Source organism: Pipra filicauda, unplaced genomic scaffold, assembly GCF_003945595.2.
Source record: "Pipra filicauda isolate LSUMZ 115617 unplaced genomic scaffold, ASM394559v2 scaffold10_size6260569_pilon, whole genome shotgun sequence".
In the NCBI taxonomy this organism is placed as follows: domain Eukaryota; kingdom Metazoa; phylum Chordata; class Aves; order Passeriformes; family Pipridae; genus Pipra; species Pipra filicauda.
The window spans coordinates 656076-679516 of NW_024103541.1; the positions used below are offsets into that span (position 1 = coordinate 656076).

At 39.9% G+C, this 23441-nt stretch overlaps 1 protein-coding gene across 4 annotated transcripts in view; it reads left to right on the forward strand.

Annotated features, from left to right (window-relative positions):
* EPB41L5 (erythrocyte membrane protein band 4.1 like 5) overlaps positions 1–23441 on the forward strand; it is a 57856-nt gene that overhangs the window by 29461 nt on the left and 4954 nt on the right. For 3 of the 4 annotated variants that reach the window (XM_027725575.2, XM_027725574.2, XM_039381592.1), the window contains exons 15-25: positions 611–653; positions 1765–1880; positions 12412–12578; positions 13090–13184; positions 18338–18466; positions 19009–19070; positions 19702–19812; positions 20374–20467; positions 21407–21484; positions 22313–22354; positions 22746–22876. In XM_027725575.2, coding sequence (XP_027581376.2) covers positions 611–653; positions 1765–1880; positions 12412–12578; positions 13090–13184; positions 18338–18466; positions 19009–19070; positions 19702–19812; positions 20374–20467; positions 21407–21484; positions 22313–22354; positions 22746–22876 — 1068 coding nt within the window. The remainder of the gene's footprint in view (positions 1–610; positions 654–1764; positions 1881–12411; positions 12579–13089; positions 13185–18337; positions 18467–19008; positions 19071–19701; positions 19813–20373; positions 20468–21406; positions 21485–22312; positions 22355–22745; positions 22877–23441) is intronic. The other variant, XM_039381595.1, reaches the window with a different exon arrangement.

Sequence of the window (23441 nt, forward strand, 5' to 3'; positions counted from 1 at the left end):
TCAAGAATAGATATTTAATTTATCAAATACAATAAATATTTAATAATATAGAATTACTATTAATGCTGTGCTGAGCTGCTGTGCACAAAACTTTGAATAGCTGCTTTTAAGTCCATTAGAGTCCATTCTGTATGCAGAACAAACTCATAAATTTTTGTGATAAACTTTGTGATGTGAAGCTTCAAATCAGAAGGGTTCTAGTTATGGAACATAGTATCTACAGCATGTAGGTGAACTTGAAACAACGTCGTATTTGCTGGGACTTTAACTAAAACTGTATAATTTTTGCTTTAAACGTGCCCCACTTTACTGCTGAATTAGGAAGGCTTTTTAAACCAAACTAGTTAAGGCAAGGAAGAGGAAAAACCAGATGAGTTACAGATAAACTACAGCTTGAACAAATAAAAAATAATGTGGTACTCTTAGCTACACAGAATGAGACAGCTGACCTAAAGTGTAAGTTTTTCAGTTTTCTTTGTGAGAACAGTTAAATACTTTGAAAATATCTTTGTTAGTCTTCTTGTTTCTTTCTGAAAATCTTTACAGTTCTATCAGTCTGCAAAAGCAGTTTGTTGATCTGACTCAGTTTTAAATTGTTCTTGTCTTTCAGTACTGCAAACAATGCTGTTATCAGCCAAACTAATGGATCACAAGTAAGGACTCTCTTTTGTTGGTTTTAAAGGTAGTTTTAATGTGTTTCAACAGATGTGAGAATTTTGTTAGTTGCTCTTAAAATCCAGTGATTGACCAATTGAAAGTTAAAACAGTTAATTTACTAAATTGCATACCAAGAAATGACTGCTAATTGACAAGCAAGACAATTGGTTAATTTAGCTGGAGTAAGGAAGATACCCCCTGCCCCAGTACTCTAGAAATGACACTATTTATAGATACAGATTTTCATAGGTACACAAAGTACTTTTGTGTGAGAGTTGTTATTATCCAAAGCACATTAATTCTATATGGTAATTAAAATTAAAAAAAAAAGGTGGGGGTGTAGTTCATTAGCACCTATGTTGCTCCTGGTGACAGTATATTTTTGTCTGAAAGAGGGGAATGCACCTATAAATTAAAGAATACATTGTTAGCAAAAATTCTTTGTTTTCTGAAATTGAGAAGGAAATCAGAGATACCTGTCTCCTCAGTACTTGTGCACAGAATATCCTGTTTCACTGAAAATGGATGATGTTAGTGGAAAGTAACTCTGTGTATCAGAAAAAAAAAGACTTGGAGTTTGGAGAGACAATGTCTTGCTTTCTGGAGCATTTCAGATGAAGAGTGCACCAGGAGGGGTCACATATTGGTGGAAACAAGATTTTGGGTTGTTTTAATATTAAAATACTCAATTTTCACTGATAGATTGCTACTCTGCCCAGCCTTTTGCCTTCTGTGCAAAAGGAGTGTTTTTTTTCAGGAGCTGTTATGCTTCAAATGGCAGCCCAAAGGCATGCAACACAAAGGTGCCAGTCATTACTAAAAAGTTTCCTACAGAAGGGAAAGCATTATTGCATGAACTTAAAAAGGACACAGCAGGTCAGAGCTCTTTATCAGAATCTTTGAGCAGCCTTGGATTCCCTATGATCCCAGTACTGTGTGCAGTACTGGAAAAGACTGGGCATAGGTATCCAGTGCTATGGAAGTAAGGGAAGACAATGGCCTTGCTTTAGTTTCGTGCATAAGGAGTGGTGATCTGGTTTGTTCTCTTTAGCATGTCATCATGTCATTAATTGTGTATAATAACTTGTTTATATTCTGTCTCCAAAGAGCTGGAATGCAAAACCAAACCTACCTGTTGTAACAGCGGTTCCTTCCACCCCAGTCTTAGTGGAAATAGAAAACCTCCCAAGGAGCCCAGGAGCCAGCCAGCAAGACAAGAAGTGGTATGTTCTGCTTTGCTGGGAAGTGGATTTTGTTTGCTTATGCATGATTCAAGTAGCTATTCCTTTATCTGTACTTAAGTAAGCTGCTCTCCTTGTATCTTTATGTAAGTTGACAATCAAGTTAGTGATCATGCAGCTGATTTTTTCCTATGAATTATGTGTGACTTAGTCACTGCCAACCAAAAGAAAATTTCTTCACGGGCTGAAGTAGCATTTTCAAGTCTTGGAGAGAGCTATGTCCTTCTCATTTGCCACAGTATCCTTTGTAACCTTTTGCTTGGTATCATGGGCCCAAGGGCTTACCTTGATTCTTAGGATAATACAGAATCTTGTAAACTGGTATCTTTGTGAATCACTTTTGAACCTTTTGAAGTGGGTGACTTTTCTCATGATCTTGGGAAGAATGGGAGCTTGAGGAAAATGACACAAGCTGAAGATAAGAGCTTTGATTTCATGTAATCAGAGTATTTGTTTTATGGATTGGATGCATCTCAAAACGAGGATGATTTGTTTGAAGATAGATAAATGTACATATAATTTAACTTTTCTTAAATTAATTCTATATTACAAAGCTATTTTCAAATCGAAACTGACATATATCAACCCAATTCTTGTGCACATGTCATCTTAACTTCTTCAGCTTCTTGTGCCTTCAGAGGCAATATGGCTTATCCTAGAAGGATCGTTCTGGCTTTTGCCAGACTCCTCAGGAGCAGTAACAGTGGAATGGAGTGACACAAAAGCTCTTATCCCAAGCAGTTTCAACCCTCAAGAGAAAAAGTCTTTCTGCCATTGTCAGGCATATGAACCTGCTTTGCTTCAGTATCTCTTAAAAGTAGATGATACCTGTTTCTAACAGTACGATGACAGATGTCTTTTAATTTCATAAACCGTATTCATTTAAAGACTTTTCATACGACTGATTTGGGATGATAAGGGGGATGGTAATTCTGCTTTGAGTTGCATTTTATTGGAATTTCAATCAGAATATATGATCAATGCTGTTTTTCTTTCTTTTGCCCTTGATTTATCTAGTATCTGAACTCTGTGCTTGTCTGTGGTGGGATCCTGTTGATCGCTCGATTCCTTCCATGGTGGTGGGTGAAAGGTGGTGGTCTCTTTATTCTTCAGCATTCTCAATATGGTTTTATTTTTGTTGTTTTGGCCTAATTGCAAGATGAGTGCTAGAAACCTGTATTTCCTTTGGTGGAGATGTTTGACTCTTGCTCCAAGCAGCTCTCCTTGGATATCTGATATCTGGTGCTACTGTTCCTGCTCGTATTTGCAAGGCTGCTGTTGCTTATTGAAATCTCACTGCTTTTGTTCTGAAGCAGAGAGGGCTCTATAGCCAATCTGTTTCAGTTTTGGGTTTGGTATGCCTGTTTTAGGATTAAGAACTTAAGCCTGTCTGTCATAACATCGTCAAGGCGTCTAAGCTTATATGCCAGCTGCTGCAGGATGTAGCCTTTGTATAGAAGAGTGGGAGTGAATGTGAAATACACCTGCATGTAACCCAAAACAGCGTGTTGTAAAGAAGACAAGCTTCTTGGCAATTGATGCATTTTAATTGAGAGTGCAGTGCTTGTACTGCGAATGTGTTGTGTGTCTTTGAGCCATATAATTATTGTTGAAAGTGGTTGTCTTCTGGTTTTAGTGTATCCACTGGAAACAGTACTGCCTGTAATAAAGGGCAAATCCAGCTGTAGGAAGAAGACAACAGTTTGGAGATGAGTCAGCAATTGAGCTACATTCTGGTTGCCTAGATGGGAAGTGGGATTAGTTAATATAATTGCCAGAACATATGTATTTATTGCCAGGGGCTGTGACTTGGCTATTGCACCTGCAAGGGTGTCTTGGTGCTGCTAACAAGATTTCCTTCCAACTGCTACTGTCTTTAATTGGCCTGTTTCTGCATGAATTACCTTTGCTTTCTGTCAGAAAAATAGTCTTCTTTTAGAGAGAGCTTGCCAAGGATCGTTGAGAACACCAAAATCTTTTGGACTGTGGATTTGGTAGATAGTTGGATTGAAGGAGTTTAGAAGTAAGGTCCCGACCTCATGAGTTTCCGTGCTCTGCTTGGCAGGTGCCTGTATTGGCTACCTTGCAGCTTAGATCCATCCTAATGTCAATGTTTCCTTTAATTTAAAATGTTAATGCTGCAGCTGCCAACAGCAATTGTGCCAGATTGTAGAAAGTACTTTGCCAGATAGGAAGGATTTTAGTGTGGGATTTTTTGTTGTTTGTTTTTTTTTTTAACTTTGCTCCATTCCTGTAAAATTGTCAGTACAGGAAAGCTGTATTGGTCTGCAGGATCTGAAAGTGTTCTGGAATATTAGCTGCAAGTCTGGGAAGCCTAAAACATGAACTGTGTCGTTCTAAGTTTAGTCTTTTTCCAAGAAGCTCTTTCTGTGCCAAGATAGGACAGGAGACAAAAGTTTTTTATTTTCATCCTTATTGTGGAATAAGTAGGGGATTTTTTTCTTTTTTCTTTTTTTTTCTTTTTTTCTTTTTTTTTTCTTTGCTTGCTGTTGGATGTAGCTTTCCTTTAATTGCATACATGAAAGAGATGAGAAAAAAATGTAACAAACTGTTGAGGATTGGAGCCCTCAGTATGTACAGGTCACTCCCTTGGCATATTTCACAAAAACCAAAATTTTGAATTTACCCATGGTTGACCTTTATATAAAACCTGTCTCTTTTCTAAAGGAGGACTATCCCTGAACATTAATCATTTACCACTGTTGAGAATCCTGCATGCTTTCCTGCTTCCCTGCCTTAACCCTGTGATCTTCCAGCTCCTGCTCTGGCTGCTTGGCTGTTCTGGAACATGAGAAGGTGGAATTTGAGCTGAAGGCTGTCTGACCCCTCTATGTGAACAGCAACAATCATTTCACTTTGTTTAGATTTGGCTCATTAAGTAGAGTCTTCTACATTAAGCTGAAGGAATACCTTTGTTTTAGGAATGTCCTTGCTTCAATAGTTTATGAAGTGCGTTCTTCCAAGCACTTTTTTGATACCTGACTGTACCTTCACATCAACCGCTCCTAAAACGTACCAGTGAAGGATCCTAGTGCTACACAGACAACAGATAACATCTGTTATCTGTTCACCTGATCATCGCCCATTTTTTAAGTATTTTAAAATTCAGCTGTTTCAGTAAATTGCTTATCCTTGCTGCTTTAAAGATGCTTGTGCCTAAAGCCTTTCAGTTTTCTAGCTAAGGGCTCCTGCATAAAAATATTTTTCAAAACACTGTTTAAAGTGGTGAGTGTTCTCCCTTGCTCTTTTTTCTAGCTTTTGGAGGACGTTATTCCAACTATGGTATAGACTAGCCATAACTGTGCATGGCATTTCTGTGGGTTTGATTTTAGTAATTCAAAATTTAAAATTTACAAACCATTATGCCTTCATATGCAAAATTAGAAAGCAAGATCTTAGTTTGTATTGTGACCTTTTGTAAAATGGTCCTTTGCCAACTAAATTTTTTACGCTAATCCAAGTCATAGCTGCAGTCAACTTCTTCAGTACTATTAGTCCCTTAGTCACCTAAATTGTGAATTCTTTGTGTTTGCTCTACTGTTTTTTCCTGCATAGTAATGCTCATTTTTCTGAGTTTCTGTTTTCTTCTCCTTTTCTTTTTGAAACTTGCATTAGAATCTGCATTTTCCAGTGACTTTGAAAACTGATATTGCTTACAGATGTTGGTTTCAGCTGTACATTTAGACCTGCCACTTAAACTTGTTTTCTGCAAACAAAGCACGCTGTATACTTGGCAGGCCTGTTCCTCCGTTGCGTTATTTCCTCCCATCTGTAAAATGCACACAGCTCTTACTCAGTTTTGTGAAGCACTTTGAAATATAACTTGCTTTTCATTTGGTAAGTGTAGGCAATGTATACATGAGAGAGCTTAACTTGTCATTTCAGAACTGTGCAAAAATGTGCATGATACTGTGCAGAAAAGGGGTTTATTTGGCAGTGTCCTCACATACACATACATCGCGTGCCTCTTCCTTCAGCGTTTACCTCCCAGCAATGCCCTTCTTCCTCATCTTTTCGCATCGATCTCCTTATCTTTACCTTTGCCTTACTTTTCCACCCTCTTCCTCCTCCGTGCCCGTTTACTAATTGTGCCCCCTCCCGCTCCCCAACACTCCAGGCCCTTTGACGCTGCCGACCGGTGTCTCCGTGGTGGAAGCGCGTGGGACGCGTGGGCCCCGCCGAGGACCCGCGGCGCGGACGGACAGTGCCCCGCGTTCGTCCACGAGCGCAATGCGAAGAACGCGGGAATGCACAGCAGTGCTGGTGCCTATGCTGTCCAAACCACCATGACCAGCCTCTGAGATGTGGGCCTTACTGGAGCTTGGGACTGCTTCCCAGCAGAGCCTGAGAAATTGCCCCTTGAGCTGTCTCTGAGATAAGAACAACGGACCCAAAGCTGACTGTAGAGGGGGAGAAAAGCTTTATGACAAAGGCTCTGCATATTGTGCTGTTGGTATTTAGTCTTCAAAGAAAAAAGAACATATAGACCAGAAGCCACACGTCACTCTTACATTAAAAACAATATATATCTATCTATATTTATATCTAGATAGATCTTTTAAATTATGTTAAGGTTTTCCTTAAGATTGAAAGATTTACTTTTTTTTTTAGCTGGGTTTATCTTTGAAAGCCATGCAGGAAGTCACATTTGTTATAAAACTACACATGAAACTAATGGGTTATAATGTGGTTTCAAAAATCTAAGAGAAATAGAGGATGTAACTGCCCCTCCTTTTGAACCATGGTCATGTGAAAATATCTAAGTACATGGTTGATCTGAAAACTAACCTTTTTTTTTCAATAAGACCTCTTCTGAAACATATTGTTTGGAAATGAAATAGAATTATTTTCATTTTTTTAAGAATAAAATGAGCAGAATTCCCAAAAAGGCAAAGAGTAATTATCTTTTTCTTTCTAAAACATTTTCTTTTTTGCTGCTGTGCTTCAGTTGAAAAGAAACAGAAATATTTCCTGACAGACACCAGTTCAACCATATGATTCTCAGGGTTAATTTTTAAGTCAGAGGTTAAGACTCCAGCTTCATGGCTCGTTGGTGTTCTTGGGGGCCTTTAACTACATGAAGAACAGACCTTTACCTTTGAACACACTGTGTTTTCATGTGTTTTCTGAAGTTAGCCTCTTTTAAATTGCAATATTCTTTACCTGTTATAAAGAAAAAAAAGATGAAAAGCTGTAATAGAGGGCTTTTAAAATTAATTTATATTTGGGTTTTAGGATAAAGAAGGTGCTTGAATGATTTTCAGATTCTTTCACTATGTTTCAAATTGCCACAGAGCCCAAAAATATTGTTTCCAGATATTCAGCCCAGAAGAACCAAGAAAGTAAGTGTCAGCCAAGACATAACTTAATATTGCCTGAGATACTTTGTCTCCTCACCCCTGCATCTGACAGGGGGAAGGAGATTGCTAATGAAAAGTCTATTTTATGACTCTGCTTAAAAAAAAAAGGATGTGCAAGCTGTATATTAAAGATCTGTGAGATCTACCAAGGTGATAGGAGCAATCTGTTGTGTTATTTTTAGGTTTAGATTATGCATGGTGGATGTTATAAACTTCTGGAGTGAAGCAAACCCATGTGTTCCTTTATTATTTATAAAGTTGCATAAGAATATGCAAATGAAAACAGGTGTTTTAACTTAACAATATCATTAAATGTCTCTGTAGTTGAGGGAGAAAAAGCCACTAATTTGAATGGAGGAATTTGGGATACTTTTGTATTTAAAATGCAAGAACACTGTTGCAATAACAATCACTGTTTTATTGCAGTTTTGAGTTTAGATGTGCTTTTGTAGAGGTCAGGCCACTGCAAGTAGTGGCTGACTCCTCGGGTATCAGAGAAGTTTTGTGAGGCTGTCAAAGAATTAAAGAGTAGTGGAGGCTGGAAGGTGCCTCTGGAGATAATTAGTCCACCCCCATGCTAAGAGCAGGTTTGAGTAGAGCAGGTTGCTCAAGGACCACGCCAGCCAGGTTTTGAGTATCTACAAGGATGGAGACTTCACACCTGCTATGAGAGACGTGTTTCACCAGCCTTACAGGAAGAAAAGGTGGGGGGGGGTTTTGCGTTTAAGTGGAGTTTCCTGTATTTCAGTTTGTGCCCACTGCCTCTTGTCCTTTCTTTGGGCTTCCTTGAGAAGACTTTGACTGTTGTCTTTACTCCCTCTATCAGGTTTTTATAAACATTGGTGAGATCCTCCTGAGCTTTCTTTTCCCCAGGCTGAGCAACCCCAGCTTTCTCAACCTCTCCTCCTGTCTCAGATGCTCCAGCCCCTTTGTTATCTTCATGGCCCTTTGCTGCACTCCCTCCAGTATGTCCATGTTTCTCTTGTCCTGGGAAGCCCAGAGCTGGGCACAGCACTCTGGGGTGTCTCTCCAGTGCTGAGCAGAGGGCTGGTGACCCTCCTGATGGTCATGGACTGCCCTGGAATTAACTGTAAGTTAGGTAATTAAAACTGTGACACAGGTTTTTGTAGTAGATTTTTTGCATGACAGATTGAGCCCTAGTTGCCTAAAATCCATCTACCTTTAGGATTAAATTGTTTCAGTGTGGTGTACCTTTCGTGCTTTTGCCACGTGGCTGTGAATCTTGCATATAACCTGAGGGTAGATTTTCCTCTGTGCTGGGCTTATTTTGATGTGCCTTCATTGACTTAAGGAGAATTACTATCTTAGTATCCATTAGGGTGAGTGACAGCTCTCAGTAGCAGATGCTCATCCCAACAGCACCAAGCTGCATTTTTACAGGGACAGGTCACATGCTCTAGGAATTGCAATGAGGAAGCACAGAGATGTCTTTCTAAACAGGGTGGTGGTAATATTTTTTTTTGCTTTGCTTAGTATCCCTGAATGTTCTACAGCCAGCACCTTTTCCCAAGGTGCTGGCTGCAGAAAAGGTTCAACCTTTGCTGTAGTTGTTGACTTGCACATATTGCGCTATGTCAGTATTCAGAATTATCTTCAAACAAATGGAAGACAGCAGAAGTCTTGAAATGTGGGACTTGCTTGATTAGAATGTGTATGAGCTGTCTCTGTTTGTCTGATCTTTCATCCCCAGGATTTTTCCTTTTGCTTTCTACACTTTAATGGAAAAGGAAGCTCTTTTTTTTTTCTGAATATTTTGCATTTTTATTTAGGAAAAAAAATCTCAAAAGGTTTAAATTCACTACTCTTCTTACCTTCAGGTACAACATTGGATGCAACAAAATTAAGAAAATTAACAAAGAACTTCATACTGCTGTACTACCTTGCAGAGTCAGTGTCAGAGACTACTCTGTGTCACTACCAGTTTGAAAAAATAAATGAACTTGCATGGTACACCGTGCTGTTTGCAATTAGATTGTTTGTAAGAGAATTACCTCTTTTGTAGCAGACTCAGTTACTGTATTTTGAAGATTGTATTTCATAAACTAGCATGAAGTATGGTTTTGCTTTTCAACTAGGAAATTAAAACCACGCCAGTTGTAACTGACAGCTTTCTCAGTCACATTATGCATTGAGTGCTGTGTGGTACATACTAATATCAATATATTTGTCAGGAAAAAGGAAGAGAGAATGCAGTAGCTACTCCCCTAACTGTGTGAAATCCCTAAGCATATAATGACTTCTGTGTGATTTATTACTGGGTTAAACCTTTCCATGTACTACAAGTCTTCATTATTCCTATATGCATAATTATTTATGTGGCATGAACTCCTGGTATCTTTTATCAGCATTTCTACTCAGAGTATTTCTTAAAATATGCTGGTAGAAGTTGATTCTGGAGACACAAAGCCTGGCACTTACTGCTGTGCAAAGTTCAAAATATCCCCTTGTACGTGGGTAAATACAGGAACGTGGAAAGCTAGTGCCCTTTTCGTTGTTGAGAAGGGCAAGCTGACTGTTTCCTACTTTTCCTGGGCAGCCCTGATTGGTGGGACAGTTCATCAGTGTGTTTGTAAGAGATGTCAGAAATTCTGTGTAGTGATGCAAGTAGTATCTTGTGCTTTTTATTTCCCTAGTTTGGCTGTTTATGAAGCCAGCATGGCAGTCCTCCTGCAGGTGCTCTGAAGAGGGTGAAGAGTCTGGGTGGCCTCAAATGTTTTGATGCTGTTTGGAGAGCTCGTCTTTTGTGCCTGCAAATTCCAGTGGCTGAGAGTCTCCCTAGTATGACTTTCCTCTTGTTGACTGCGTATCTCAGGGTAGCTGAGTAGGTGTTTCAGTGGGTCTGAAGGCAAGATGGGGTCAATTCCTACTTGAATCTTGGCCTTTGAGGCTTCCTTGAGTCCACCTAAAATTCCTTTAGTTTCCCTGAGGCCCTGCCATGATGCAGGGGTGAAGCTGCAGGGTCTCACCCTGGTTGTCCTTGCTACCTCAGCCAGTTCTCCATCCCATGGCACAAATGGCAATAAGTTGTTATACAAACTTTGGTCACCTCAGTGTAAGCAGCTTTTGGAACACACTAGACCCTGAGTGTGCTATTTGAATATGTTGTCACATTTTAAGACTGCCCTGATCTGTAGCAGGCAAGTTCTTGAATCAGCTCTCTTGTCTGTCTCGTAAATATTACTGCAGTTGTCATGGGGAGGAAAAGGCTAGTGTAATTATCCTAGCAGTTTTCTAATTAAGATAAATTTCATTTTTCACTCATTTTCTGTCCACTGTGCTACAATGCTAAGAAAATAATTAGAAGACTTAAGCACAAAGTGTTACTGATGCTCTACATCACCTCTCTGATGTAGAGTTCATGGGAACTTATTCCAAGTTTCTTCAACACATGGTGTCAGCACCTCTCTGTGCTGCAGACAAAATCTGAACTTTCTGTAATGGTTGTCATATTAAACAACTGGGAGGCTATTTGCAGAAAACTCTTAAGAAAATAGGAAGAAAATTGTTGTCTTCATGTGAAGATTAGAAAACTCTCATACATCATCATCCTCTGATAGTAAGGTATGGGATTCAGTCTCACTTCCTTTGTTGCCTTAGTTGGAAAAGCATCTACTCCTGTCTGTCACTTCTAACAAAAATCTCTGTATCCATCATTCCCCCTTTGCAAGACTATCTACTGCTTCCTCATTAGTGGTGCAGAGAGGCTGCACAGTAGGTTGAAAAGTTTCCTATTATTTGCTTTGCTAGTAGCTTCTTATTCCACTGCTTTAAGAGAATCAAGCAAGTGACCTCAGTTTGCCTCACAGCAATTAATTGTCTTAAGATGATTCGTACACTATTAGCACTAAAACGGTGATATCCTGTAATCTGTTTCAGAGGTATATATTTAACATAGGAAGGATTCTTTTGGGTGCTTGTGCTGGAGGGGGAGAGTTTTTTTCCTGGAGCCTCTAGTGACAACAGGGCACTGCTTCCAGATTCCAGGGGCTGGAGAGAGGCATGGGGCATTAAACTGGTAGTGGTAAGGGAGAAACTGGTCTAAACTGCCCAGTAGGAAGCATCTCTTGTCTGTGCTTAAGGGTAAGTTCTGTTGTGGATACTTGCTTGGTGTCATTGTTCTCATATTAGGGACTTTCAAAAGTGATAGATTTTTCTTCTTAAACTAATATTGCAACCAAACTGATTGTAAGGGTAATTGGAGACTAAAATGGGCAATAATCAAGGTGCAGTTATGTGCACAGGCCGTGTCTGATTAACCCTCTTGTTCTGCAGCAGTTGTTCCTGTGTTTGTTAGTTTGCTGTTAGGAGAGTTGCTCCCAAACTTGGAAGAGATGTATGAGATTCCTGAATGCTTGCACAACATAAGCATCATAATATAATTTTTCTTTTTATAATTGTTTTTCTTTGTTCATTGTAAGTACAGCTCGTAGGGCAAAATAAAAAGGAGACATTTCCATCAGAAAGCAAAGGAGGTGAAACAAGTGATCCTTACAGGGTACAGCATACGTGCTATGGTTCACTTAAAATATTGTAACTGCTAAAGTTTCATTCACGTCTCTGCCTAAGCTAACAAAACTGAAGCTAGTTATAGGTATGCCTGACCATAACAGCATCAATGCAGACCTGTGCAGTGCACCCTTCTGCCCTCTGTTCTGCTTGCAAGTGTTGGGTGAAGTGCTGCACGAACAACTTTTTTGATATCAACTTCCCTCCCTCTCACTTTTCTTTTTCTCATGTAAAAATCCTAAAGGGTACCTTGAGTTTGTTAGGAAAACTTCAAATATTTGTTCCAAAAAGTGTATTTAATGGTTTAAAAACTTCCCTTCTTCTCACTTCACTTTTTCCACTGCTGTGTGATGATGCAGTAGGCAACACAGACCTGTTCTTTTATGAAGTCACTTACAGAGACATAAAATGTTCCCTTTGTCATGTTTTTTAAGCTCACTGAGAGCCAATGTCTGTTTAGTTACCTGAAATACTTTTTACAGAATGTATCTGGTTAGCAGAAGACAGCTTGAAAAAAGAGATTGCATGTGTCAAAGCTTTTTCTTGTTACAGGAAGAGTGGTAACATGATTCTGCCTATCTCTGCCCATCTTTCTGCCTTTGCAGCATCCCTCTTGTTGATTTGCTAGACAGCACAGAGCTGCCAGAAACTTGTGTTGATGATGCCATAGGCCGTCCGGTTGTTGGCTTGGCAACAGGAGATTCAGAAGAGACTGTTAGTTGCCCTCATCCTGGCACAAAGGAAACTGCTGCTGAAAAAGCAGACTCTGATCGTAAGCAAATTTACAGATTTTTTCATATTATGGTGTGTGGGGTCAAAGTTAAATAGTTAGGTTGCTATGAGAGTGTTTCCGTACAAAAATGCAGAACTGTTTTAGAAGCTCCCTTAGGTTATATGCATAAGGACAGTTTTACCCACCACTGGGACAACAAAGCTTATTTACAAGGACAGAGGTACATAGGAGAAGTCAGATCTTTGTTGGATCTGACTTTAGCCACAAATACAGTGAAGTGCAGCCATAAAAGCAATTAAGTCTGTGTGCTTGCTCATTCCCTGTTGGGTAGATGAACTCGCAGGAGTGCAGAGCACTGTGATTAGGTACACACACTCTGTAGGATTGAAACTTGCACTGAAGCCTGAGCAAGTAGGCAGATTCTCCCATCCCTGTGCTTTTTTGCACAACTTCAAACCCATGTAATTAGTATTCAGGAAGAATGCAAGTTACAAGGCAAATAACTCCACAATAACATCAGGAAGATGATTTTTTTTCCTATCTTTTTCAGCATTTGAAGACACATTCCTAAAACTGAAACAGCTGGAGACAGAGCACAGCAGCCCTGTGCCAACCGAGCGTCCCAACGTAAACATAAACATACAGGTACTTGGGCTTCATTCCCCCTGGCACAGTCACTGAGTTTTGTTCAGATGATTCTGAAAAGTCTTCCACTTGCCTTGGTCTGTTTGCAGAATTTTTGAGAATATGAGTGAGTAATATTGGGGGGTAGTAAAGGAAATGCAGCTGCTTTATTATATATAAACCTATGTGTGACAGGGCGGTGAGATAAAGATAGGGGCAGAGGTGCATGTATGCAGATTGCAGCCTGGTGACATTTTCTGAAATCAATGGGAGTAAAAGGCATAAATGCTTGAAATGTTTCTCAGTTGTCTTTATCTGTAGGTTACTATGTGTATGGTGTTGTGTAGTCTACCCTCTTTTTGGAAGGGGTGTGCTGCTTTCCTGGCATTTTTCTGTTGCCCTAGGTAACCCTCCCAGAAGGTTTTTTTGAGATGTTGGTTTGAGTCAAGTTTGCTGATGATCCATCCCTCCTGTTAAGTAACCAGTTTGTACCTGCTCTCTGAAGTAGGTGTTAGTGCTCTCTGTGTTTACATAGAGAAGAGTGATGTGGTTTGATTAAATGCTCTCAGATCCTTCTGAGCAAGTCAGGCTGCACTTTCACAGGCAGCTGAGCCAAAGTACAAGCTTCAGTGCCCTGAACGAGGTGAAGGCACTCTTCTCCCTCCCTCCCTTCCTCCCTCCTCTTTGTTCTTCCTTCCCCAGCCTCTCTCTCTGGGGAGGAAAACATGCAGGAAGCACTGCATGTTTCAGTAAGCAAATGTAGCCTACGAAATGGCAAACAATATTTTTTTAGCTGCCTTTGTTTTGAAGTTTTTGTTAAGGTGTTAGATTTCATTAGGTTTTTGATTTGTTTTTTTAAGTTGGTAAATAGTGAAGTAAAATAGGTTCATAGAAGGGGTCAAAGGAATGCCAGAGCCATAGTGAAAATAAGTAGTGTTGCTAGAAGGGATGGAGAGGACAGGATCCTCCTTTACAACAGCAGTGAACTTTGATAGATTTACTGGTTATCAGACAAGTGCACCCATACAGGATATTCTTCTGGTTTTTTTAATGAGCTTTAAAAAATTATAGAAATTATATTTCCTTTACTCTGCTTTCCCTGATGTTAAGGCTTTAGATGCTTTATCGTGTTTTGGGCAAGCAGAGAGAGTAAAACACCTGGCACTGTTATCTCTCTTTGGGCTATCCTCCCTTCCAGGGAAGCCTGAGGATTTATCTAACTTTCAGTGAAGCAGCAGTGATTTTTCTTGCTCCTTCAAGAGTAAAAGGAACCAGGTGCCAAGAGAGATGTTTAGCAGTATGTGTTTGAGCTAAGCCCATTCCTAAGCACTTGTTCTCCAACTCGGTGTGAGAGAAGGCTGCTGTGGGTGGTGCTGCAGGCTCTTTGGCTCGTGTCCCCTTTAAGGACTGCTGTCAGGGATGCCTTGTGCACCTCTCTGCTTGGTGAGTGCATTACAAAGATTACCAGGTCTGTAAGAAGATTAGTCAGTAGCCTGTAGGTCCTGTTATGCTGAAACACCACTTCTGCATAAACTAAAGCAAATGAACACAGCTTATTTAGGAATATTTTGGCCCGCTGACCTCTGCTTTAGTTCAGAGAGAGAGGGAAAAAAAAATGTTTAATTGATTAATTGGAGAAAACAGAGCAAAAATGTCTCAATGGTTTTTAAATTGTGGCTGATATATAATAAGCAAGCTAAGATGCCTGTAATGAGCTAATCTAACAAACAGCTGCCAATTCAGTATAGTCACAGTTATCCAGCTGCTGTCATATGAGGTGCTGAGTAACTTTAGAGGTTACAGATACTGGGGTGGTAGTAACCTGATTAGAGAGCAAGAACATTTGCATAACAGGGAATTACATGAGGTATGGATCAGCAGTATGCCAATGTGGTTCTTTCATTGGGTAAAAGAGACTTCAGCTTTCAAGAAGGAAGTGCAAATTGTATTAAGAAAATATAAGAGTAGATCATCAGTGTTTTTTCTAGGGTAGAGGAGATTGAATAAAATTTTTCAGACTATGATGTAGCTGACCAAGAGCTCATTTGAGAGTGGTTGTTTAAAAAAGATAGACACAAATTAGATACTCTCCGCATACTTTACATTCTGTGTGTTTCAAATTGCAAAGACAGGTAGGTTACAGTAGCACCAAATGAGCACACCCTTCAGAGAGGAAGGTTAATGGCTTGGAAAGAGTCCTCAAAAGAGTGACCTAAGAATAACAATTAAAACCACTTTGCTTCCTGACTTTGAAGGCTGCTTTAGAAAAAACTATAAATTTCCACTTATGATGTTTGTTACAAATTGTACCTATTGACTCTTCTCCTGTACTTACTTTTATTCTTAATCTGTTAGTAAAAGAGGTGTTTGTGCTATCCTCTTCAGACTGCACTGCATGGGACTGCAATATAGCCACTAAAGCCTTGCAATAAACTTAGATCCTGGAGCTTGCTGTTACTTCAGAGGAATGCAGTGTTCTCTCTGAAAGTGTGTGGTTACAAATTTCAGCATATTTCGTCTCCCTTGAAGTTTACCAGTGCATAAGATACTGACTTATGTAAAAACAGTTACAGAACGTAAGAGGTTTGGTAAAATGCATTGGGGGAAAGCATTATCTTTCTGCTTATGAAGGCAGAGCTGAACTTCATGAGTATCCTGAACTTCATGACACTCGTATGCCAATGAAGTACTCATTTAAACCTTGTAAATGAAAAATCTTTAACTGTCTTCTATCACGGGTCAGAGGTAGCCTGATAGTCATCTTTATGTAATTCTGTATTTGTAGTCATTCAATCTTGATTGATTCCTTTGATAGGGAAATATTTATCTAGCTATCCCTGTTCTTCTAGGGAGAAAGAGAAATCTTTCCAGAATGAGAACTGGGAAGGGGGGGAATGAATAGCTTCATTCTTCACTGCTGCTCACTGCCAAAATCTGTTGGGATGGAAGAATGCGACTTTGTCCTTTCCCAGCTTTCACCAGTGCAGTGACCAGATCTGACAAAAGAGAGCAAATAGTTTTAAGTACACCAATGCACTGCTTTCATCAGCTTCTGAAGTGAAATGAACAATAAAACGCTCACCCTGTTTGCCCGTGTTCGAAGTCTGCTCCAGGGTCAGAAATGCAAGAACACGAGTGTTTGCTTTTTCTGAATTTGTTGTGATCTGTAAATACATGGAAGTTGCTCCAAAACATGCCTGTATTAGACTGCATCTTCCTGCATAAAGTGTTTTTTCACTGGCACTAGGAACACTGCTCAAAAGCAGAAAGTATTGGGATCGCATGCCTTGCCTGCTGCCTTTAATCTTTCCTTACCTTTTTACATCGCTGCCTAGCTCCCTGTTTTGATTTGGAGAATGTAATTAGTCTAGTCCATGGAAACAACAAACATTTGTAATAAGCTAGAATAATGACAAACCCCAACAGCTTTCTTGTTTTGTGTGAACACCTGAAGTGTCTTGTCATTTGGACATCTTGAGGCTTTATCAGTTGATGGATGCTTTTCCCTGTAGCTACATGCTTTTTCAGGCACAAAATAGAAAGGCTTGAGAAAAATGGATCATTAATATTGATGCAAATATTTCTGTAGGGGTATGACATTTATACTCAATTACATTAAAATATTTTGTAATAGTACTAAACTTTTCAAAAGTAGAGAATCTAATTGTTAATAGACTGGAGTGACCTAATGAAATTGGTTGTTCAGGTGGAGAAAGCTGAGAGGAAGTTAAACGACAAAATGCTTCAGGCGCTCAGTTAAAATGATGAGATTTACTGTATTAGTGAAATAATGCACTTGAAATTCTGTGCAGGAACTGTTACTTACAGCATCTGGTTCAGTGAGGTCCCATGTAGGGATTTAAGCATTATCACAGTTGGTTACTGTGACTGTACAAATAATAATTTGGTTGTAGTTATTCCAGACTTTTGGCAATTCCAGCAGCTTCTCTAAAATAAAAACACTTAAATGTTTAATAATTGTTAATCTTCATAAATTATGTAAATGCATCTCTTAATATCTGCCAGCAGTAATCATCATCAGCAGTGGGTTGTTGGTCCTCATACCTTTTTATGTTGACAGTGACCCTTGAATATTTTGCGAAGTTCATTGCTGACTGGGGTCAAAATTTTAAAACGAATTCTCCTTTAGATAGTCTCATAAGATCCTATTTGGATATTCTGAAATGTGATTTAGAGGGAGACAAGAGAAGGAAATGCTTTTCCCCTCTCTAGAGACCAAATACCTACAAGTTCTCACCAGTGTTTCCATTGAATGAAAAAAGCTGAAAGTGGATGGAGAGCTGTGGGGGGACAGGTATTCATCTCAAATTTTTAACTTCTCTCCCCTGCTCTGTCTCTATGCAATGGGCTCCATTCCTTCTGGACACGCTGCAGTTGGTGCAAGTAGGAGTGCAGCAGGATTGTCCCTGCTCCAGGGAGTGCTGCAGAAATGCAGCACTTACCTCCAGAGAAGAGCCTGCCTAGACAGTGGCATATGGTGAGGAAAGCAGGACTCTGTCTCCCCCTGCTGAGTCATACCCTGAGAAGGAAGGTCACAAGGTTTAGTTTTCACTCAGTTAATTAACTTCTGCCACTAATCAAATAGCAATTAGTAGATTGAATGCTTAATTAACATTTTATAATTAAGAAATACGATTCACATAATGAAATATACTGTAGTGAAAGGTATCTCATTTTTATTTGTCTTCATTATGTCTGTGGCTGCCATTTTGCTCTGATATAATCAATGGCTGGAGAGGTAGCTAATAGCACATTAATTAAACTGTTGTTCTGGTTTATAAGTGGATTTTAAAGTAAAAATTTCCCCAATTTGCATTCCAGAGTAAATTATCAACTTTTACTTAGGCTATAGTGATATGATATATAATGGCTGCTATGTTGATCTCCTATCAGTAAACTAGGCTGCGGTTTTAGGATGCACTTCATTTCTCACACACTGTATTTTTAGCACAGCATTTTTCATCTCCACGTTTAAGCATTGTGCCTTTTTTACTTTGTGTTGCTGTGACTTCACAACTGAGTTCCAAAATAAAGGAAAACATTTGCCTCCTTTTCAGTATAAATCTGCTGACTTTCCTTTCACTCAGAGCCCTATTGTTATTTAGAGATTTTCATATGGGAACTGCTTCTAATAAAGATCTTTTCCTGTCTAGGATGAAGTGGTGAAGTTGACAGATAAATGTCTTAACAATGCAATCGAGAGCCCAATTGTAGCAGCAAAGTGGCTTCCAGCAGATCTCAAAAGCAATATCCTGAAGGCCCAGGCAGAAGCAGGTCACAAGGTAAATGCTCAGCTGAGTAGGACTGTGACGCTCTCAAATGTTTTATTTCTCTTCAATTGCCTGATGTTGGAGAAGGGTGTTCCAAGAGCCTTGTCCAAGGTAGAGTCAGAGAGCTTTTCAGCCTTTCTTCACAGTGATAGTTGCCCAAGGAGGAATATCCATCTTTGATGATACTCAACAAGTAACTGGACAAGACCTTCAGCAAGTCCTGGTTTGAGTGGTCACTGAGCCAGATAACCTCCAAGGGTTGTCTTCTAACCAAGCAGTTATTCCATGATTCTGTGACTAAGACTGTGCTTCTTGCATCTTGTAGTAAATTCTTTAGCAAATAATGGTATTTTATTTGGTTATCTTGGTGAATTATTTTTATGTCTGCTCTGAAGTTTTCACACAGAACTGATGTTTTAAGTCCCTGAGCTGTAGATGAACAGGACGTTTTTGTTCTGGGACAGAGACACTCAGCTCTACTGTGAATCCCAGAACAGATACAAGATGGAAACAGGTATCAGAAATATATGTCTGTGTTCATTTCTTCCTCTTAGGTTATAAAAGATGACAGCATGACAGGTGTCAAGAATTCTAATATTCAGGATGCTGCTGCCAGGTACTGAACAGATTTGGAAGAAACAGGTGATGTAGCTACCCAAGTACAGTGCTGAGAACCTGCAGTTCAGTGGGCTCTGTCAGTGGCTCAGTGATAGCTGCATTTTACCTTTGCATAGTGTACCTTAACTGCTGAGTGTGAAGTGCTTTCAAAATGAAAACCAAGACTGTAGTTTTATTATTTACAAGGTAATGCAGGTGCTCTTTATTCTCCCATGCTTTAATTTGATGAACATGGTTGCAACAGCAACTTCAATCACTGTAGTTATTTCTGATATGTGAATAGCTTCAGTGTGGGGAGAGGGGGTGGGTCTGCTTACAGCAACTGTTTTGTAGTGGAGAAGAAGATTGTGTACAAACCTCTGACACTGACAGTTGTTTTCCTGAGAATTATTAAATCTCAAATGGTTGCTGGGTCCAGTGGAATTGCAGGCATTGAAAAAATTCTAAGGCTTACAACATCTAATTTCTTGACCATTTGTGAAGATGTACATCTCAGACCTCACATTGTCATACTGAACAAAACGTACATGAAGCAATCCCCAAACTATGCTGTAACAAGTGACTCATGAAGAGCTTTCCATGGAAGGTTATACCTGTTTTTTGGTTTGTTTTTTGTTGGTTTGTGCCAGGAACATTCTCCTGTCAGGCAAATCACAGCATAGCCCCCCAGCAACCAGTCCAGTATTTCAAGACCCGAGAGAACTGCTGAAAGCAATCCCTGCTTCAAACACCTTTGTTCCGTAAGTGATTCTGGAGAAACATGTTTTTGGGGTAAGGGGACCATGTGGAGATTATCATAAACAGGTCTGAAAAGATGAGGAACAGTTGCTGAGCATTTAGGCTACATCTAACTAGGCAGGTTTACCAATGCATCCTTAATTCCTGTTGCAGCAGTTAATCAGTGTAGGCCAGGCCTTGGGGTGAGTATCCCAGCAAGCAGTAAGAGAATCTCTTTCATCTTCTGAAAGGACTGAGATGCCTGACATCCTGGTGCCCCTGGCTCTAAAGAGGAAGATAAGAGGATGACAGGAAAGGCTTCAGGCGAATTAGACATGAGGGCTGAAGAAACTCCTCTGAGATAGAAGACATCGATACTGTTGGGTCTATACACAGCTGTAGCTGAAACTATGACAGAGAGCAGTAATCTGTGGAGGTAGTTGGAAGGCATTTAAGTTAACATACAGATATCAGTCTTTTGTCTGCCTCAGTGGAGTTGGTGTTAAGTTTCTGGGCTATCTGGGAAGCAGCACTATTTTGTACTAACCAGGCAGGGTGCTAATGAGAATGTTTTCTCCTTTCAGTAATGCATTGAATGAGGACAGTGCTGCCTCTAACCACGAGGACCTGCTAATTCCAGCTAATCTGGCTCCGGCTGAGGAGGCTGCTGTTTCAAAGGTATCACCACCTGCCAGCCTGGAAGGTTTCTGTGTCACATTCTGAGCTACTGATGCCTCCAGGCAAGCCCAGCAGACCTTGCCGCATGCCTCTCATAACTCAGTGAATACCAGGCGCCAGTGAATGCCAGAGAGTGCTTTCTGGAGCAGGCAGGGACACTGCATAGATCTCTCCAAAGGCCATTTCTGCATGTTCTTTCAGGTTCTTGGCCTGACGCTGTTTTTTTTCCAAACTGATTGATTTTCTCACACTGGTGGGAAGCCTCTTACATGCCAATGATTTGATGCTTCAGGAAAGAGACTGTAGGGGTGAAATTCTGACATAGGCAGTTCCTATCAAAATAACCACAGAGGGAAAAGTTTAAATTGAAATGTTTAATTGTTATATTTTGGTTCCCTTAAGGATAAGCTAATTTTTAACTCCATGAAACGCACAAAGTAATTCAGGGGTCAGCTTTCCTTTGTCCCTCTCCAAAAGAGAAGTGGAGTCCAACAGTGGACTCTGCTATTATTTCAGCAGACTGATGGGTTGTTCTAGATGACTAAAGCACCATGACCTGTAGCTGTTTTGCCTCTAAACCAGTATTGTGTAGTTGATCCCACTAAAGAATTACCAATTTCATCTTCTGAGTTCAAACGCTCAGCTCACAGACCTTGCTGACCTTGTGGAATGGCACAGTACCCCACCTTTGGATAGGAGGATGGGACAGTGCACTGCTTGCTGACAATGGCAGTGACATTGTTTCTAGTACATTGGTGAGAATAACTGAAATTAAAAGGCTATTAAAAAAGCTCACATGGAAAGATTTGAGAAAACAGGCCTGAAAAACAGTGGTGTTCATTAAAGACACTGGTCTATAACTTGGGAAGCCACTAGAGTATTCAGCAGACCTATGTGGTTACTACTGGGAATTCAATTCAAAACTGATTTATTCCATAGAGCACTCCAGATGACCAGGACGTTTCCTTAACATCACTGACAGAGAATCTAATTGACTTTACAGAAGCCACACCTCGGGTAAATGTATTTCAAAACCAAACTTCTTCCTTCACACATATAGTGGTTTTTACTCATGAACTCTCCTCTGGCTTTAGTTTCTGTCTGCCAGGCTTGGATCTGCTGCAGTGGAATGAAGTGTTGGACATGGATCACTGCATATGTGCCCCCCGCCACTTGTAGGGTGGCTGATACAGGGGTTTAGACCTTACAGCTTTGTAAGAGAAGTGAAGGAACCTGAAGAGTGAACTTGTATCTGTGCCACAGGAACCTCTAATCTTATTTTAGTACACCTGCAAGTGTCAGCCTGCTTCTCAGGCTTTTGGGTATACATAACACTTCAGAAATTATATGTAAATGTGTATATACACATATATATGTATACATATATACACATATGCATATGAAATAAATACTCAAAAATTAAGCTTTTAATACAAGTCAACCCTTTTATGTAGATAAAAAAAAATCTCTTACAATCTGCGCTGGCAAAATGGAGTTATATTGCATGTACCAAAAAAGAAGGGGGGAAGAAGAACCTTTAAACTGTTCACAGAAGTATGCTCTTAGTTAATGTTGTCCACAAAGCACTAAAAAAATAATGGGTTCCATGACCCTGGGGAAGGGAGGGCTGAGCTGACGCTGCTCCCAGTGTGTCTGTGAGTGAGTGGGATTGGCTGAGCGGGTGCCACACGTGCAGCTCATCACTATTGTGGTGCAAAGACTAACAAGAGGCAAATATCTGAGATTGTTTTAGGGAGAAGTGTTGTTTAGGGAGGCAATATTATTTTGAGAATGTTCTCTGCTACTTCCAACCTTTTCATTGAGCTTTTGTTTGCTTTTTTGTAGGTGTCTTCCCAGCCCATCGTAACACCGAGGTGGTTAGTGCCAGTGAGTTGCTTGACCATTCCTTAGCAATCAAATAAAAAAGAAAGCTTTTGTCTTCATTAAGAAACAGGAGTTCAAGTAAAATAGTAAAATACAATAATTTGTAATAATATGAAAGCCTATAAAATAATGTACCAGACCAAAAGCAAACTAATTGGACTGGAGTAAATCAGACAACATACATGCCCTGTTAATAGTTAAACTTCATTTTTGCTGTATTGCACTGCAGGTAAATACCTTAAAATTTCTTTAAGAATTTGCATTTAGTGAAACCCAAACTGGAGGTTGATGAATCTTATTTTTTCCATTTATAAATAAATCATATTGAAAAATTAGCTTGTCTTGTCCTGGCAGGTGCTTATTTCAGTTTTTTGTTTCATTCTCCCCCATTCAGACGGGACTGATTTCCAACGGGCCTTTGGGAAATGATTTTGCCTTATCCATGAAGGCAGTGAAAGGCAGCACAGAGACTCTGCTGTCAGCTGGATTGACACCATCCCAGCAGACAGCCGAAGTCCTTGCGAGGTAAGATCTCCTCAGCACTCACTTCAGAAATCTCTACAGAGTGGGAAGGAAACCTGTGCCCCTCCTGCTTCCACTGGTCATTTAGGCACAGTGCCTTGTTTTGCTGTGCTTATAAACTGTAGTTTGTGTCTCACTTTATAGCATTTGAAATATTACAAATAAATAGAACAGCTAATACGTGTATATTATCATTTCACTTCAGTTTCTTTCCTTATGTGCTAACATGTTCTAGTATTGGATTAAAATTATGGTACAGATAAATTTTCTGAGAAATCTCTTTACAGTCTTTCAGTACCTGTCAGAGGATTGGTGGGGGTAGAGAGGGATGTCTCCCACTTATTTCCAAGCTGTAAGGATGTCAGAAAACCAAATTGGTAGAAGCCTTCCCCCTTGCTATTCCATTCTGCCACACTGATGAGGGAGAATGATGGCAGTGATGATCAGGCCTTTCAGCAAACGCTCTAAAAGAGTGGCAGTGATGCTACTGCTGCACTGTTGGAATGTGATTGTTTGCTCTTCTGTAATTGTCCATTAGAAAGGTTTGTCCATTGGTCTCATTAAATTA